Source organism: Myotis brandtii, unplaced genomic scaffold (genome assembly GCF_000412655.1).
Source record: "Myotis brandtii unplaced genomic scaffold, ASM41265v1 scaffold176, whole genome shotgun sequence".
NCBI lineage: Eukaryota > Metazoa > Chordata > Mammalia > Chiroptera > Vespertilionidae > Myotis > Myotis brandtii.
This window is the reverse complement of record NW_005356519.1, coordinates 3,334,867-3,354,103: the sequence shown is the minus strand read 5'-3', so window position 1 is coordinate 3,354,103 and position 19,237 is coordinate 3,334,867. Positions and strand designations below refer to the sequence as shown.

The 19,237-nt window shown below is 37.4% G+C and overlaps 1 protein-coding gene across 2 annotated transcripts in view; it reads right to left on the bottom strand.

Moving 5' to 3' along the window:
- Positions 1-19,237, bottom strand: part of PRIM2 (primase, DNA, polypeptide 2 (58kDa)) — a 269,429-nt gene that overhangs the window by 78,194 nt on the left and 171,998 nt on the right. For both annotated transcript variants that reach the window (XM_005863316.2, XM_014537315.1), the window contains 2 exons: positions 17,845-17,917; positions 13,098-13,283 (listed from right to left, as the gene is read on the bottom strand). In XM_005863316.2, coding sequence (XP_005863378.1) covers positions 13,098-13,283; positions 17,845-17,917 — 259 coding nt within the window. The remainder of the gene's footprint in view (positions 1-13,097; positions 13,284-17,844; positions 17,918-19,237) is intronic.

Below are 19,237 nucleotides of genomic sequence, written 5' to 3'. Positions count from 1 at the left end.
GTGCCTGGCATATGCTAAGCCAGTGGTCGGCAAACTCATTTGTCAACAGAGCCAAATATCAACAGTACAACGATGGAAATTTCTTTTGAGAGCCAAATTTTTTAAACTTAAACTATATAGATAGGTACATTGTTATTAACTTAATTAGGGTACTCCTAAGCTGGCCTTTGCTAAAAACGTCCTCAATCTGATTGAGGTACGTTCGCTGAGGTCGACCCCTTCCAACTCTCCCATCCACACTCGTCTTGTATACTTGTTTCGTCTATCTCCTTTCATTCATCCTCTCTATATGTCCAAACCATCTCAACATACCTTTCTCAATCCTCGACACTACATCTTCTTTCACTCCACAACCTTCCCTAAAATTAACTTAATAAACTTTACTTAAAGTTTTAAGTCTACTTCGCACGCGCCCGCATGTGGTATTTTGTGGAAGAGCCACACTCAAGGGGCCAAAGAGCCGCATGTGGCTTGCGAGCCGCAGTTTGCCGACCACCGTGCTAGGCACTCAGTAAATAGTCAAATTGTAATTACTCTGTAGCCTAGCAATCTTTTTATTTATCATAGGCGAACTCCTTAGCATACTTCTGGAAAGGTGTTATTCTACATGCTCTTCCACTTTCCTTAAGCCCTAATTGCACCAGATCCTCTGGTAAGTGATCTCCCTACTTACTTTACTGAAAAGAGGGGCAATGGCATGAGCTTCCCCAGCTCCTTTCTTTCCTCAAACACTTCTTTACCAACTTAAAAATCTCTCATATAACTTCCTGTCTCAGACAAGTAGATATCCTCTCTGAACTCCTTACACAATTCGTTCATTCATTCATTCAAAAAATTTTATTGAACTTCCATGAACCTTCGGCACAGTGCCAGGTGCTGGGTATATGGGGGTAAAAAAGACAAAAAAGTCCCTACTCTGAGGAGTACAATATGGAAGAGGAGAGTCACACTATTTAATAAGCACACCAGGAATATTCTCTATTTCCTCAATTATTCCCAGCACACCCTCCATTTCCCTGAGTTCCAGTTTGAAATCACCTTTGCTTGGCACGGTCACCCTCTAAAGCTATGATGATCTATTTCTCTCCTTTCTGACTTCTGAAACTTCTGAAACAAATACTCCATTTCCATTGTTTCCATTTCTTCTTGTGGTCAAGGAAACTTGGAAATCTGCCTCCTATCTGCTTTTCTGAGAACTTCCTCAAAATAATATCCATGCCTTTCTCAGTTCTAGAAGTACTACGTACACCTTACTTTTTAAATTCTCCTCTTCCTCAGTGTCTAGGTCTCCAGACTGATTTCTCTCTCCTACTCCAATTTTTCTGATAATTCTGCTTTCACTTTAGGTTCCTCCATTTCCATTCCAAACAGTGGGTATTCCTCAAAGTGGAGTCCTCTGCTCTCTAAATTCCTCCCTATATTCTCTGTCAACGTATTTACCTTCAAAAGATTTTCCTCTCATTTTCATTTTGACTCTCAAATCAACATCTCCATGTTCCTTCACATAGAACAAACAATGCCTTTCACAATGTGAGTACTCAACAAATAATTACAGAATGAAGGAAGGAAGGAACAAACAAGCCAACTAATCAACCAGCAAGAATTTGTATTTAGACATCAATTCAACTTTACACCTAAAACCAAACCCATGATCCATTTCTCCTCCGCTCTAAGCCTAGACAAGTCCAATCACCATCCATTACCTATGTTAATTGAGCTTCTTATCTTTCCATTTTACATAGGCTGACCACCTGAGTTAAACTTAATTCTTTCCTCATTCTGTCCTACAAACTGTCCCTCAAAACGTTTCTGGAATCCACCCCTTCCATTTTGCTCTTATCACTACTACAACAAGACCTAATCTGGTCAACTGTCCCATTCCTAGTCCCTCCCATTTCAATTCTGCATATTACTTCCACATTAATCATCTGAAAACAATTATCCTGCCCTGGTTTAAAATTCACCAATGGCTTTCTCTTGACTTAAGACAAATTTCACTTAAAGCACCTATATCAGTGATGGCGAACCTATGACACGCGTGTCAGAGGTGACACGCAAACTCATTTTTTTTGGTTGATTTTTCTTTGTTAAATGGCATTTAAATATATAAAATAAATATCAAAAATATAAGTCTTTGTTTTACTATGGTTGCAAATACCAAAAAATTTCTATATGTAACACGGCACCAGAGTTAAGTTAGGGTTTTTCAAAATGCTGACACGCCGAGCTCAAAAGGTTCGCCATCACTGACCTATATTCTCACACTAATATCTTTCTGTCTCCTCTCTTCTCATCCCCTTACTACTTTCCCCAATTCTACACTACAAATAGATAGTAATTTTTAAACATTTTAAGTACTAAAATCCAACTTTTAAGTGAAACCTTACACAGAATTATAAGACACAGATACAAATACACTTCCTAAAGCAGGGCCAGAAATCAGACCCCTCCATCTACCTTGTGAGTTTCTGCCCCCTTTGATGGGGAACCCAGGAGCTCCCAAGAACACAGCCTGAAATTGTTTGAATATTTCCTAAAACAAACTCTCTGCTGGAATTTAGTCCCTAATTCTTTTCTTTCCCCTTAACCTTCCTCGGCATTCTAAGTTATATGAAACATTTGTATTTTTTAAAATATATTTTTATTGATTTCAGAGAGGGAACAGGAGAGATAGAAACATCAATGATGAGAATCATTGACTGGCTGCCTCCTGCATGCCCCCTACTGGGGATGGAGCCCGCAACCCAGGCATGTGCCCTTGACTGGAATTGAACCTGGGACCCTTCAGTCCATAGGCCAATGCTCTATCCACTGAGCCAAACTGGCTAGGGCTATATGAAACCTCTTAAAAAGCCAGCACAAATGTGATTCTACCTGTGGAAACCACTGATTACTCCATATCAAGCTAACATCTCCTTCCTATGAAGTCCTAGAACAGGAACAGCTAGAACTTAGAGAATGTCAGAATCTGCACTCAGCCCTTGCTTAATCCTCTCCACTTTCAATGAAGTATAGACAGGTAGACAGACAGATAGAGATATATGTGTATATCTACACACGTATACATAACCATTGTCCACATTCCATAGGTAATGGCACATGTTAAGTAAATTGCCCAAGAGCACACAGTTTTGTTTGGATTTTATAGTGGAACCAGACTTTAACACCCCAAATGTGAACTCAGTCTGACTCCAAGGGTGAACTCTACCTATTAGTTCTTTTCAACTTTTTTCATGTCACCAAGCACATATAAAATGAGATGTGTAAAGCTCTCTAGGACAAAGGGAAGAAGCTGCTCACAGTCTAAGGCAACTGTTTTCAGTACCCCATGGCCAGCTTAGCCTTCTCAGAGGTTCATGGGGTCAATACTGGGAAACTCTGCTGTACATACTGTTTGGTAATTCCTAGTGCCTGGCATATTGTAGATACTAGATTTATGTGCAGCTTATTGAAAAAGGACAGCACATTACGCTCGAATTGCCAACAGAAGTGGACAGGAGGACAAATAAGAGCTGAAAAATTTCAGTGCCTATATTTTGGAAAGCCAATAACCAATTGAGATTTTTATAAGGGCGATATCTCCATTTATACAATGGAATACTACTCTGCCATTAGAAAAAGAAAAAAAAAATCTTACTTTTGTAACAGCATGGATGAACCTGGAGAGTGTAATGCTAAGTAAAATAAGCCAGTCAGGGAAAGACAAATACTGTACGATTTCACTTACAGGTGGAATCTAATGAACAAAATCAACTAACAAACAAAATAAAAACAGACTCATAGATACAGAGAACAGACTGAAGCTGTCAGAGGGGAGGGGATTGAGGGGCTGGGTGAAAAAGGTGAAGGGATTAAAAAAACAAAAACAACTTATATATAACAGTATGGTGACTACCCGAGGAAGGTCGGAGTAGGTAAAGGGGAATAAATGGTGATGGAAGGAGACTTGACTTGGGACGGGGAACACACAATATACAGATAAAGCATTACAGAATTATATACCTGAAACCTAAATAATGTTTATTAACCAATGTCACCCCAATAAATTCAATAAAAAAGTTAAAGAATAAAATTTCTTGGTCTTTAGTGTGCATCAGTTTCACCTGGAAGGCTTGTTAAACCCCAAACTATGGGCTCCACACCCAGAGTTTGATTCAGAGAGTGTGCACTTCAAACAAATTCCCAGATGCCACTGAAGCTGATGCTGCTGGTACAGGTCCTGGGAGAACCACTGGTCTTAGAAACAGAAACCCTAGTGATAAATAGCCTTCATGTACTCACTCCCCACCCCCCGCCCCCGCCAAATATTTAATGCTTTGGTTGTCAATGTTTAACAACATAGGCCTGTTCTAAGTCATGATGCAAACTGGGTTCTGGGACAAGAGATAAGCTTTTTAAATAGTGCTAAATGTTCCTTGACCCAATTATAACAACATGTAGTACATCTTAAGTATGCTATCATCAGGGACAGGAATTCAGCTACATAAAATGTACATGATCTATGTTGTGCTTAATATCCAGCACAGCCAGGTCAAAGCCATTCACAACAGCACCAATATGAGCAATCTGATTAAGAGGACACATTGCTTTGAATTTATTAGAAGAATTATCCAGTTCAATTTATTCTTAACAAAGCTAGTGGCTGAAGTGATTTAATATCCAAGTTCCAAGTGAACGAATATTTTAGCAGTATATTTTTTCATGCTTTAAACCGAGGTTTGATTAATGTTCACAGAGTGAGGCTTTTTCTCAGGTACACTGGCATGTAAATAATCACAACCAAGAAACACTTGCAGAAAACTGTACTGTGATTAATTAAATATATTTTATTTGCAGAAAGCATAGCTGCATTTATTTCAGAAATCTAAGAAATTATTTGAAGAATAATATATTCAAAGCTTCAAATACTTCTTGTAGAATCACTCACAAATCCAAAGAATGCTATTTGACAACCCAAATGCAATTTTCAAAAATCCCCAACCCCCACTAAGAAGGGTCATTGAAAAGGCTTTACTTAAAAAAATTTAATATATCATAAATAGTCATATTCAATATATGTAACTATATCTAACAATAAAAAACCCATATTACGAAATAAATATTTTCGGAGTAAGAGATACCCTAAAGCAATTAGTTTGTTATAAGATCAGTCACAACAGCAAAATGTTCTCTTGCAAATGGCTGATATTTTAATACTAAAATCCCTTACACTCTAGGACAATATGCATCCAAATAAAAATGATATTCAAATATACTGATCAGGTAAAATTCAAGGCACCTGAAAGCACAGATTTAAGAATGAAAACAATCAAAACTCACAAAGAGTGGAAAAGCGAGCGACGCTCTACTTTCCCCTCATTCCTGTTCACTGAGTATTCTCATCATTACATACCTACTAATCCACGTCATTCACTTCCTTCAAATCCTAATTCAAGAATGATCCTCAAGAAATCTTCAGAAACTCGATCTACTCTGATAACTTTCTTACTCCACATAACCTCAACAACACTTTCCTTTTCCACGTTTTGTAACTGTTTTCTAATTACGTCTACCTCTCAACTCACCCTGTTACAAGTAGGTTAAAAATTAAAGTCTTACATCAAGAGGACTGTTTATTTATTTTTAAAAATCAATATTGGCCCAGATTATCAGAAATCCATATTTATAGAGGCCAAATTAATTTGAACCAAGTGGAAATATAAGTGGAAACTTTGTTCATACTATTTTCCTTTTCTCGGTACACTTTCATAACATCCCAGATTCACTACACAATTGTAGTAAATATTCAAAGTTATGAAATTACATCTATTTAAGTAAATTACAGTTATCAATTGACCCTATATAGCTGACCTGATCCCAATGGACAGGTTTCTATCCAGGAAGACTACTTCCTCCTGGCCTACTAATCCATCTCTTTGGTAATAGTTAAAACCAAACACTATGATTATAGAATCATCTCTAGCCACTATCATTCTTACAGCTCAGGTTCACACCATCGAAAGGATGGGCTACCCTCTCTCAACTAAGGTCCTCTGAAAATGCTGCTTCCTCAACATAGCACTTCACTTGTTCCTCTGACTAACTCCTTAATTGTAACTGGCAAATATAACATCCTAATTCAGTGACACACAGTAGCCATTCTCCTTCCCCACCACTCCTTCCTCTGATCTAGAGAATCCTATGAGCACCTCTACCACAGCAATTATCATACTGAATATCTGTATTTCTATTTATCTGGTTTGTCCAGGAGACTGTAAAGCCCTCATAAAGAAGGGCTGTGCCCTGTGCATGGTGAACACTCAATAAAAATCTGTTGAATGATCAATGAAAGGAGATGGAATATGTATGCGTGTGTATGCACATACAAACATAGGCATATTTTTGTACTTTTAAAACAAATCATAATTGGACAACTGTATTATTTACATATTTGCAACTGAATATGTACTGTATTTCTGGACACTAAAAAAATAATGATGATAACTGGTTATCATTTCTTACATAGTGCATTATCTTCCAACCTACATTTTGATTTAGAGAAATAAATGGAAGACAAGAAAGTTGGCTAGCTACTAAAGTTACTTGTTATAAATACAGCTTTACCTACAAAGAAACAAAGATTTCTTTTCTTATACTGAAAGCCACTTTTTAAAGCTTGGGCAGAATTTACCACATATTCAGCAAACATTTAAGAATTGTCAGGGCTTGTGCTAAGCCCTTGAGACCCAAAGTGACAAAATCATAGTCCCTGCATTCAAGTCGTTCAAAATCCAGTCCTAAGACACACATGCAACAAAGATACTACAATTTGATAACATTTATAGAAGCCCTATCCTCTGCTATGAAAACCTTTTCTATACCACAACCCCTTTGGCAAGCCCATGATGTGAAATCCCTTCCAATTTATAAAATCAATCGTTTCTGTTGCAAAGTCAGGTCCTACTAAAATTCTTGATTTAATTCAGTTTCAAGTTCACTATAAATGGAATAACAGCTCATTAACAAACAGTTATATAGAATTGATTTATGTAAAGGCATTTGGGAAAAATAGACAAAATTTTCTCTGATTTTCCATGAATTTATATCTACGGGGACTTATTCTTTAGTTCACACAATAAATAATTAATGAGTGCCTGCTATGATTCAGGCACTATTCTAGGTGCCTAAACATGCCGTGATGAACAAGAAAGACAAGACACCTGTTTTTATATAATTTTTATTCTAATTGTAGGATATAGGTGATAAATGAATAAGCAATAAATATGAGGTAGTGATCGGTGCCCAGAATTATAAGAGCATAATCTGGTAGGAAGCAACTGGAAGCTATAAGGTGGCACCTCTCTCTATTATTAATACCACTTACTGGAGTGTGTATGCTAGTCTACAAGTCGTTTCAAAAGAAAAGAAAAATAACCCAAACTAACAACACTGAGTAAGCCTTTTACAGACAGATGGCTACTCTTTACATACATAGAGGGACTGAGTTAGTATATCGAATTCCTAATAAAAGATAAGTAACAGTGAGCATCCGATCCTTAAGCTGCTTCCACAATCACATTATTACTGTTCAAAAATGGTTGTAAGAGAAAATAAGAATGTGTAGACTATAACACAGAAGCTGCTTAACCTTAATAAGAAGTATCTAGGGACATGCTCCTTTAGTATTAATACTCTGGGTGACAGTTACAAAAGCTAATGCATACAGTGTTAGATTTTTTTACAATATGGACAACAAATTCCCCTCCAACTGTAAGCATAACCTGAGATAGAAAAGTATTCCAAATATTTTTTTTTAAAAAGGCAGATAAATCCCTGCAACAAACAGAAGCAAAGGGAAGATGGGAGAAAGAGCCAGACACTAATTAGGCAAATGATTCATGAAGAACGGCACTTAATTTTTAGAAAGGAGGTAGGGAAAAGGGATATTTAGTTCTAGACAATGTATCTAGGGAAGGTGGCAGTGACAAGTTACATCTAAAAAGTGCTGGAGTACTAATCCTTTCTCTGTTGCTTCAGAAGTAATGGCAAAGCACCCACAATTTTTGCTTAGATGCATAAAGCAAGTTACAATGAGGACATAAGCACAAAAAGAAAGAAATCAGATATATGACCATTTAGGAAACAATAGTAAAGGAGAATTTCAGTTAAAACTGACTTTATCACCACAACATTTTTCCTGCACTGTCAGGAAATGAGCTATTCAGCAACAGTAACTGTTCCAAAGCATTCCTAGGTTTAACACCAAAGTGCTTTAGAGCTCTACAAAAAATGTCTAATATACATCCTCCATAATCACTCTTTACAAATAGTACTGAAGCCATCTATTTTCTTCATCTCTTCCGAGTATTTTTAATTGTATGTAGAATTAACAAAAAGGTACAATTATTAAACTGAAGAGAATATTTTAATAAACTAAAAGATACTTATAATATTTCATTGCAAAATATGTAAGAGATGCAACTGAGAAAAGCATGAACATGTATTTACAAATACAGACTCTAACAATAGAACACTAGACAGACACCATAAATCATATGCATAATTTATAGTCTTTTTGTCAAAATAATATATTTGCTGTAATCAATAATAAGCTAATGAATATATAGATTGCTATATATTATCTAGAAAGGTACAAATTATTTATTGATTTCCTTTTGCAATAATTTTTGAAGAAAACTTTTACAATGCAAAATAAAAATCCCATTCAAAAAATATTTTCATATACACAGGTTTAAAAATAACTAAATACTGCCCTGGCCAGTATGGCTCAATTGATTGGGCGTTGTCCCATGCATCAGGATTTTGCTGGTTTGACTCCTGGTCAAGAGCACATGCCTAGGCTCGATCCCAGGTAGAGGGCATGCAGAAGGCAGCCAATCGATGTTGTAGTCTCACATCAATGTTTCTCTCTCTCTCTCTTTCATCAGTAAACTATTGTGTGTGTTTTTAAATAACTAAATACATTTATACATAGGCCATCACAGATACACCTAAAAAAGGCGGGTCAGGGAACAGGTGTACAAATCAAAGGCTTGTATTCAGAGCAAGTTTTCCCTCCTCTCACTTTCCTCTTCCCCCTCTCAGTGTACAGAACAAACCAAGCTAGATTGCTAACTCAACTTCTCTCTTTTCACTTCAGAACTACAGTCCATAAACATTTATCTACTGTGATAATTAATTCTGTGTTAACTTGACTGGGCCAGGAGTGCCTAGACCAGTGATGGCGAACCTTTTGAGCTCAGCATGTCAGCATTTTGAAAAACCCTAACTTAACTCTGGTGCAGTGTCACATATAGAAATTTTTTGATATTTGCAACCATAGTAAAACAAAGACTTATATTTTTGATATTTATTTTATATATTTAAATGCCATTTAACAAAGAAAAATCAACCACAAAAATGAGTTTGCGTGTCATAGGTTCGCCATCACTGGCCTAGACTATGGTCGGACATTATTCTGGTGTGTCTGTGAGGGTGATTCTGGATGACAGTGACATCTGAATTGGGAGACTGGTATGACAGATCACCCTCCCTGGTGGTGGGGGGACCAAGCCAATTCTTTGAAGATACCAATAGAACAAAAAGGCTGACTCTTCAGTGAGTAACAGGGCACTTCCTCCTGCCCGACTGCCTTATGCTGGGCTGTGGGCTCTCCCTGCTCGCGGACTCAAGCTCAAGCTCTTCCTGGGTCTCACGTCTCCTGCACTTGAACTGGAAGTACACTAGCGCACTCCTGAGTCCCCAGCATGCTGACTGCAGACCTTGGGACTTGTCAGCCTCCATAATCACAGGAGCCATTCCTTATAATAAATCTCTTTTCATACACACCCATTCTATTGGCTCTATTCCTCTGGAAAACCCTAATACACCTACCTCCTTAATATATCAAACTCCTAATAAAATATCGGAAAACATTTTAAAGTAATAATACATAATTCCAATGACAAAGCAAGATACACGGCTTGATAAGAGTCTAATTTAAAACCCTCCCAAACCATCATTTCCTAGCATGCATCAAAACTTTAAACCTGTCTACAGTTTTCACCAGGTAATTTTATTACCTGATGAATATATACAAAGGACATAATCAGAACTATAATCAAAGATTTATGTGCTCAGGATATCGATGCAGTACCATTGATGGCAGAGTCAGACAGACACAGCCATATGTCCAATAATAGGGGAATGATTGACCCAATTAAATCACTTTCAAAGGATGTGCTGTCATGCAGCTAATCCAAATGATATTTTCAAAAATCACTCAGCAACATGGGGAAATGATAACAGAATGTCAGTTTTTAAAAGGTAGGGACATAGTGGTGTCTAGCTATCTAGATTACAGAGGAAAGGCTAAAATTTTCACAATAATTATTTCTGAATGGGGAAATGGCAGGTCATTTTTTTGTATTTTTCATATTTTCTATAATCAGAATGTTACCTTTAACATATATATTAGAAGTCTAAAAACATTGCCCAAAATTGTGTTTAAAGAAGACCCTATTAAATGATAAATTAAGAATTTATCAATGGAAGCGGTTTTAAAAACAAATCTGTAAAAATTATAAGAGCTTTTTAGATGTTATAAAAGAATCTTGAACTTTAAAAAAAATATAAAGCTAGGGACATGTTACGGGCTGAAATGCACATGTTGAAGCCCTAACTCACCAAGTGACTGCATTTGGAGATACTGCATTTAAAGAGGTCCTGAAGGCTAAGTAGGGTGGTAAGGGTGGACTCCAATCCCTTATGACTGTGTCCTTATAAGAGGAAAAGACATCAGGGAAGTGAACGCAGAGAGAAGGCCAGGTGAGGACACAGCGAGAGGGTGGCTGATGGAAGCTGGGGAGAGAGGCTTGAGAAGAAAACAAATCCGCCCACACCGTGACCTTGGACTTCCAGCCTCCAGAACTGGAGAAAACACATTCTTGTTGTTTAAAGCACCCGTCTATGCTGGATTAGCCCTAAGGGACTAATATAAGACATAATACAGTGTCATACAATGTACTTGGTAAATATTCTTAGTTTGATCATTTATCTTTACTGGGAAGAAGAAAACTAAGAAATAAACAGTAAAAAAATTTACTTTGTACCAATGTCATGGCTTTGAAGGGATAAAAAAACATATTTCCAAAATAAAATGTTATTAGCTAGCACTATTAAATAAGGAATAGGAGTGGGAATCTGAGTACTACTAATAGACTTAAAAGCAGTTCTTTTTTTTTTAAATCTTTATTACTGAAAATATTATATATATATCCCCTCTTTCCCCCATTGTCCTCTCCAATCAGAGAAAGATAAGTATCACATGATCTCACTTATATGTGGAATCTAATGAACAACATAAACTGATGAACAAAAAAAAAAAGCAGTTTTTTAATGTTTACCTAAAAATGCTCCACGATATAACTTAGCATAATACAATAGAAAACATTTTAAATAGTTTTCAGCTTGAATGACATGACATGTGCATGTAAGTAATCAGACCTCTAGGAAAACCTGTTAATGTAACAATCTTTCAAATTCCAACTACAGAGAACTGGAGAAGAAAAAACGGAAAACTTTTACACAGGTATCCAAGAAGAAACTGATCACACACCAAAACAAGACATGCTGATAAATATAAAAACTAAGACACAGAAGTAGGAAATAAAGCAGAATCAAATGTCATTAAAAAACTTGAACTAGGGGTCAGAAATAAAGCAGGAGAGTAGCTCATGGATTTGGGCAAAGCTAGCAACTTGTCGATTGTAAACACATGCTTCAAACAAGTTACCAAGCAACTGTCCACATGGACATCACCAGGCGGCCAATGCAGAAATCCAACAGACAGTGTGCCTGGAAGCAGAAGACGGAGAAGCTGTGCTTGCTCTGCAAACAAGAGCAGGAGCAGGTTATGTACTGACCATGAACTGTTAGCATCAAACATCAGAGTCAAGCTGAAGAACAGCACCAAAGGAATCGTAGCGCCAAAATATAACGTTAACATTCCTGATGGCTTTAAAGCCCACATAAAAGCAGATTGCACTGTGGAACTTAACTGACCAAGAACCAGAGGAACTGAAATTAGAAATATTATGGAGGAAGAATGCAAAAAAATAAAAATAAAAATCCAGAAGTAAAAAGGAAAGACAAATTGAGATGGATGACAGAAGAAACACTAAAAATTGTTAGAGGCAAGACCAGAGGCAAAAGTAAAAGGTGACAAAACCAAGGTTAGAATCCTGAACTCCTGAACTCACTTTTTAAACAATGATCATGTAGAAATAAAGAGAATCATTACAATGTCAATATAAGGAGAGAGAAGAGAACAATGACAATGGAAAAGCAGAAATTGCTACCAGAAGATTCAAGAACTGCAAGCAGACAAAGAAGCACATTATCTGACCAGGAGAAAGTGAAGGGAAGGAGGAAACAATATGCTGAAAATCTATACAGAACAGACAAAGGGATGGCGGGCACCTTGGAAGAAGAGTCCTAGGAGGATGAACCTGTAATTCTAGAAAGTGAAGTGAAAGCTGCCTTCAAAGTATTGGGAAGAAATAAACCACCAGGGGTGGCTGGGATACCAAGAGAGTTATTTCAACCCACAGACACGGAATCTGTCTGTTATACTCCGAACAAGGATATGTCAACAAATATGGAAAGCAAAACAATGACTTAAAGACTGAGGACACGACATTGTGGACATCACTCATTCGCAGGGTGGCCAGGAATCAGAGCTGACTCAGCTGCACGCACACACACGTACATTTGTATATTACACGGACATATACATTCCCACAGAAATATAACTCAGAGGGAAACTGCCATCTTATCACAGCTGCTGCCAGTATACCCACAGAGGAGAAGACTCTTCATTTAAGCATCAGTTTACACCTGGCCCTGCTGTTTCAATCTTCCCCTTGGAATTAACTCTCCCAATCTTTTGTTTAGTATCTATTACATTAGTACATGAGTTTCTTTTTACCTAAAAGAAACTATAGACATGTTTATCTTTTAGAATTGTCAACCACATTTCAGGGGCATATTGAAAATCAGACCTTTTAGTTTCAAACCAAAGTAAAATTCCAGTTACTGCTCTGGTTTTTCAAAATTACCTTGTCCGGATCCATCTTTCCTCTGATAAATTCTTGCTTCCAGAACTGCAGTGCCTGCTCCAGCGTTAAGCCAATGCCCTTCAGGAAGAGGCCATACTGCATGCGGCCCCCGTGGCGGAGATGGTGAGTGTCCCGCAAAGCTTTGTGTAACTGACGCATGCACGGTGGGAAGGATTTGGTACAAAGCTACAAGAGAAAAAGAGTTTTCGGTTATATGAAAGACTTACCAAGTCACTCACAATATTTGTTGCAAATTCAATTTAATTAGCAAATTCAGTCTAATTGGTGTAAAAACAAAAATGATAAGGATTACTATCTTACTGAGATTACAGATGAACTTTCTTATTAATATTTTATATTGATTACATGTTGAAATTATAAATATTTTGCTTTGGGGGTTAAATAAAATATATTACAAAAATGTATTTCATCTATTTATTTAAAATTTTTAAATTAATTTTTTTCTTTTGAGAAACTATAGATTCACAAGCAGTTGTAAGAAATAATACAAAGAGATATCAGATGACTAGTTTCCCCCAGAGGTAATAGCTTGCAAAACTATAGTATATTATCTCATCCAAGATGCTGACATTTTAATAATCCACCAGTCTCAGATTTCCTCAGTTGCACTTATGTGCCCATTTCTATATTTATGTAGCTTTACATAATTTTATCACATGCAGGTTCCTGTATCCACCATCACAGTCAAGGTGCAAAGCAGTTCTATCACCACAAGGATCCTTCGTACTTCCCTTTTATAACCACCCCACCTACCTCTGCACCCTCCCCATCCCCTCACCCTGGGCAACTATGAATCTGTTCTCTAGCCCTATGATTTTGTCATTTCAGGTGTGTTATATAAACAGAATCAGATACTATGTAATGTTTTGGGATTAGGTTTTTTTAATTCAGCATAATTCCCACAAAATTCATCTTAATTGCTGCAGATATCAGTAGTTCATTCCTTTTTTATTGCTGAGTAATATTCCATGGTATGGATGAACCACAATTTGTTTAACCTTTCACTTGCTGAAGGACACTTGGGCTATTTCATACTGTTTGGGGCTATTTCCAATAAAATGAATGTACAGGTTTTTGTGTGAACATAAGATTTCATTTCCCTGGGATAAATGTTCAAAAGTACAGTGGCTGAATCACAGATGAACTTTTAAAATAACCCAAATACAAAATAGCACACAAAAATAAGAGAAATGGTTCTCAAAAGAAATCCTAAAAAAAAAAAAAAAGTGCTAAAGAAATCAACAGTTAAAAGAAGAAAATTATAGATCTTTGGTGTCAAACATAAACTATCATTGCCCACTTTCAATTCAACTTTTTCATTTATGGTCTTAACTGCATTCTCTCTGACGTCCTCAAATAGCCGCCTCTCAAGACAAATTCTCACCCCCTCATGTATTCCTTGGCAAGCTCAACTTTACCTGTAAACAGGAGCAGGTCTCACTTTGCTTGAGGTTACTGCTCCCTCTAGTGGCCACCAGTTTCTTTGTCCTTTCATAGTAACAACTGAATTTTCCATCCCTAGTTCAGTCAGGTCTCTATCCTCCCTTGGCAGGATAGATGTGTTCCTTCATACTATTACAAAATTGTTTTTCTTAACTATTGTTCTAGTTCAATGAATATTCAACATCCTTAGTTCGAACATGCAAGATTCCCTCAACGTCTATAATGAACCCCTTTTCAATTATATGTCACAAAACAAACATTTATTGGATGTTTTAGGTAACAAGAAGGTGAATAAAACATAAATCTCCCTGTAATTCAGTTAAAAAAAGAAACAGTCACTATTACATTCAATGTTATATATGTTAAACTCATATAATAAATTACATAATAAGGACTCCAACAAGGGCATAAATCGAGTGCCATGGAAGCACTGTGACAGGGAGGGGTAAGAAGGCCCAGTCTGATACTATACCATCACGAACACTTTGCTCCAGCTAGCTGGGTTATCCCATGATCACAAGTCATGTTTTGTACCTTCTCACTTTTCTCACTCCACCAACCTTGTCTGGTATAGTCTTGGCACTCCCCATGCTATCTAGCCAAAACCAAGCCATGTGGCAAGACCCAGTACAACTTCAACAGCTTGTGGCACAATTCCTTGATTACTTATTTAATCACCAAATATCTATTGAATACTACCGTGTGTACAGTCCTGGGCAACCAGCAATGAACCAAACACCCTATCATTAAAGAAGCTATAGTCTAATGGGAGGAGATAGGCAATAAACAGACATAAATTTTTTTAAAAAAAGATAATATCTGATTCCAAAAGCACTAGAAATAAAGTAGAATAATGGAGTCAAATGTAAATGGGAGAGGAATAAGTATTTCAACTTGAGTGGCCAGAGAAGCCCCTCCGAGTAGATGGCATTGCAGCTAAGACGTACAGCGTAAGTAGGATTCCAGTCCAAGAAAGATTCAAGAATACTGTTCCAGTGAAGGACACGCAAGCAAAGGTCCTGATAAGGAATGATCTTGGTTGCTCAAGAACGAGCAAAGAGGTCCCTATGGCCAGAGCACAGTGAGTGAGCCAGAATGGAGACGACGAAATTGAAATGATAAGTACATACGGCTTTACAGGCCATAATCATGAGTTTGGATTGTAGTCTAAAGGTGGTGAAACCCAACAGAGGGTTGCGACCAGAAGACTGACATGACCTGATAAACAAAGAGAATTCTGGCTGTTATGTAGTGAACAGACTGTACAGAGGCAGGAAGGATGTTTAAGAGATTTTGGCAGTAATCCAAAAATGGAAATGGAAAAGCTGAGGTCATCTAGGTTGGGTCAAAGTGGCACAGAGAAATGATTGTGGATATTAAGCAGACAAGGGATTATGAGGCCAGGGTACGGGGTGAATTATCAACATGGGTGTTGTGGAGGCCAAGAACAGTAAGTAACAAGGTGGTACAAGAGGATCACAGGGCTTGAAAGGAGTTGGAGTTCTGACAATGGAGGCAGAGAAACAGTTTGGAAGTTGTGATGTGGACCAAGGAAGACACATCCCATAACCTAACGTAGAGTGTGGGGAGAAAAAAGCAGCTTCTACTTGAAAGAGGCTAGAGGGCAAACGGTGTCATCGAGGGAGCCAGACTTCAGTTAGAAATCTAAAGGAAACATTTAGAAAAGAAATGGAGAACATTGAGGGCTGTGCTAATGACATGAGTTAAGAAGAGATCCAGATAAGGGTGTATCTATCACCCAGCACAGGATCTGTCACAGACCCACGGACAGAAATGACCATCACAGCACTTAATGTAATTTATCATAATATTGCTTACTTATTATTTATTACTAGAGGCCCGGTGCATGAAATTTATGCATGGGTAGGGTCCCTAGGCCTGGCTGGCGATCAGGGCCAATTGGGGCCTTCTGGCTGTTGGCCGGGGCCCTCCTTCCATAGCTGCTGGCTGCCGGCAGGGGCCTTTCTTAGTTCCATGCCACCCCCAGTGGTCAGTGAATGTCATAGCAAGTGGTCGAACTTCCAAGGGGACAATTTGTATATTGGCCTTTTATTATATGTTGTCTACCTCCCTCAAGTAAGGTCAATGAAGGAATAGGTTATTCTTGTTTTATTCACCTCTGTATCCACATTACAGTGGCTGGTATCTAACTGATAGGCTCACTATATACTAAGTGAATTAATGACTATATTTCTGTATCTTCCTACAGTATCCAACCAATTTCACATTTGCTTGAATGAGTATGATAGAATTAGAAATAGAATTAACTTCTAACCATTCTCATAACATAAACACAATCATTAGGCAGGGAGGAAGTGTTAGAGATTTCAAATCAACTGTATAAGGTGGGCAATCCTATTGTTATGTCTAGACATATTAACCGCCAGTATTGATCATAATTTATGGCTGGTTTATTTTCCTTTTTTTTTTTTTTTTTGGATAAAGTGGAAAATCAATTATGTGTTAAAGAGAAATCCTACAGACTATAGTAAAGTATGCTACTCTTTCATTCTACAATGGAACTACAAAGTGGAATTGTAACGAGCTGGCCAGTAATCTAGTGGCAACCCAAGGATGGGAGCCTATACTTAGTGTTATAGAAAAAATTTCATCCTCCCGAAATTCATGGTAAAGTCTTAACCCCCAGTACCTCAGAATGTGACTGTATTTGGATTTGGGGCCTTTAAAAAAGTAAAGTTAAATGAGATCATGGGGGTAGGGCCCTGGTCCAATTCCTAAGAAGACAAAGAGACAGCAGGGATGGGTGCACAGTGGAAAGACTATGTGGTATCACAGTGAGAAGAGCCCCACAAGAAATCAAATGTGCTAACACCTTGATCTTGGAATTCTAGCCTCCAGAACTAGGAGAAAATAAATTCCTGTTGTTTAATGCACCCAGTCTGTGTTATTTTGTTACAGCCTAGCAAACAGATACATTTAGCATTTTCCATTTCTTCTTTTCTAAATGCACATGTTATTTAAATATAAATACATGAACACCACTCAGCTATAAAAGAATTCCCCATTACACTAATTAATTAAATCCTGTTTTCATCAGAATACAAACAATTTCCTGATTAATTTTGGTATTTTTATGATTTAAAAATATTTTGTATAGCAAATAGGATTTCTTTTAAAATGATTGGCAGACAGAGGAATAATATTCTCTCCCAATATTCCGACCCCAAAATCATCTTTGGTTGAAGAAAATCCGTGCTTCCTCCACTGACAAAGATCTAAATTTAAAGGATGTGATGCTTACCGAGTCAATCTGATCCAAAGAAATCTTCCCAGCACTGCCCAGTGTACTGTAATCTTGACCAGTGTAGGAATGACTAAGGGGGAAAAAGAAAAATTATTAAGATAAGATTTGTAAGACATTTTAGATCACATCAAAGGGAATTTTTTATGCAGATGTTAAGTCAGAATGAGAAAACATTTTATACATAAATCTTAGCAGAAACATAGCTAAGTGTTTTAAAGGCATTTAGTAGAATCCATTTAAGTAGTAACTTCCCTAAAACAGTGCAAAACTATAGTGACAGTCTGGCTCTCCCTCATGTCTAGTCTAGCATGCCACTTCCATTCTTAGAAGCATAATGCAAATTGTTAAAGTTCAAACCTCGACTGCTGATCCTTAATTAACAGCAGTCAGCACAGCAAAGGAGAAACTGGGGCTTAAATCAGGACTATGCACTAGTGGTAAGTCCCTCAGCCAATTCCTTAGACACTCTGTATCCCTGGTTCCTTATCTGTTGAATGGAGATAATAATGCCTGCTTTGCAGTGTTGACAGGAGGTCTGAATCGAAATAACTTTCCATCAAGTACCACATAGGGAATATCATCAGTAACGTTGCAGTAATTATGTATGGTGTCAGATGGGTACTAAACTTATCGGGGTGATCGCTTCATGAGGTATGTAAATGTCTAATCACTATGTGTATAACATAGTATTGTTATGTCAACTGTAATTGAAAAATTAAAAAATTATTTAAAAAGGTCTAACATATAGTAATCACTGTTTACTAAAATAAATAACATCTATATGGCATTTTAGATATGCAGAGTAGTTATCTATATCCTGTAAATAACATCCTCACAGCCCTGACAGAGCATTTTTATTTTAAATTGGACAAATGAGGAAACAGAAACTCAGAGGAGTTGGAAACTTGTTAGATCAGAAAGCAAGCCCGCAGTGCAGTAAGGAACTCAGACCTTTTGACTCCCGATTCCCTACCTCTTCCCTACCATAACATGTTTCCCTGTAATATTATTCATAAATTAGGATTTTTAACTTGGTATGTATATACTTTTGTAATTTTTTATGTCCTTACATAGCACCACACCCATGCCTAACTCCATAAACGGTGACTCAGATGCGGACATTCAGACACTGACACAGTGAAAACCAGGTGCTGGCTTACATAGAAAACCGCAATCAGACCATGATCTATGCAGACTCCACCAGTAAGGGGAAACCTGGAGTAAAGCATCATTGTGTCCTCCACATTCTACCAGGTCAGTAAAGATTCTTGCTGCTGAACAATATAAATATACACACTCAAGAGGCTCCGTAGAAAGGCTGCTGTTCCTACAATCAATCAATTGTACTGACTAAACAATGGGAATGAATGATGAAGCAAAACTACAGTAC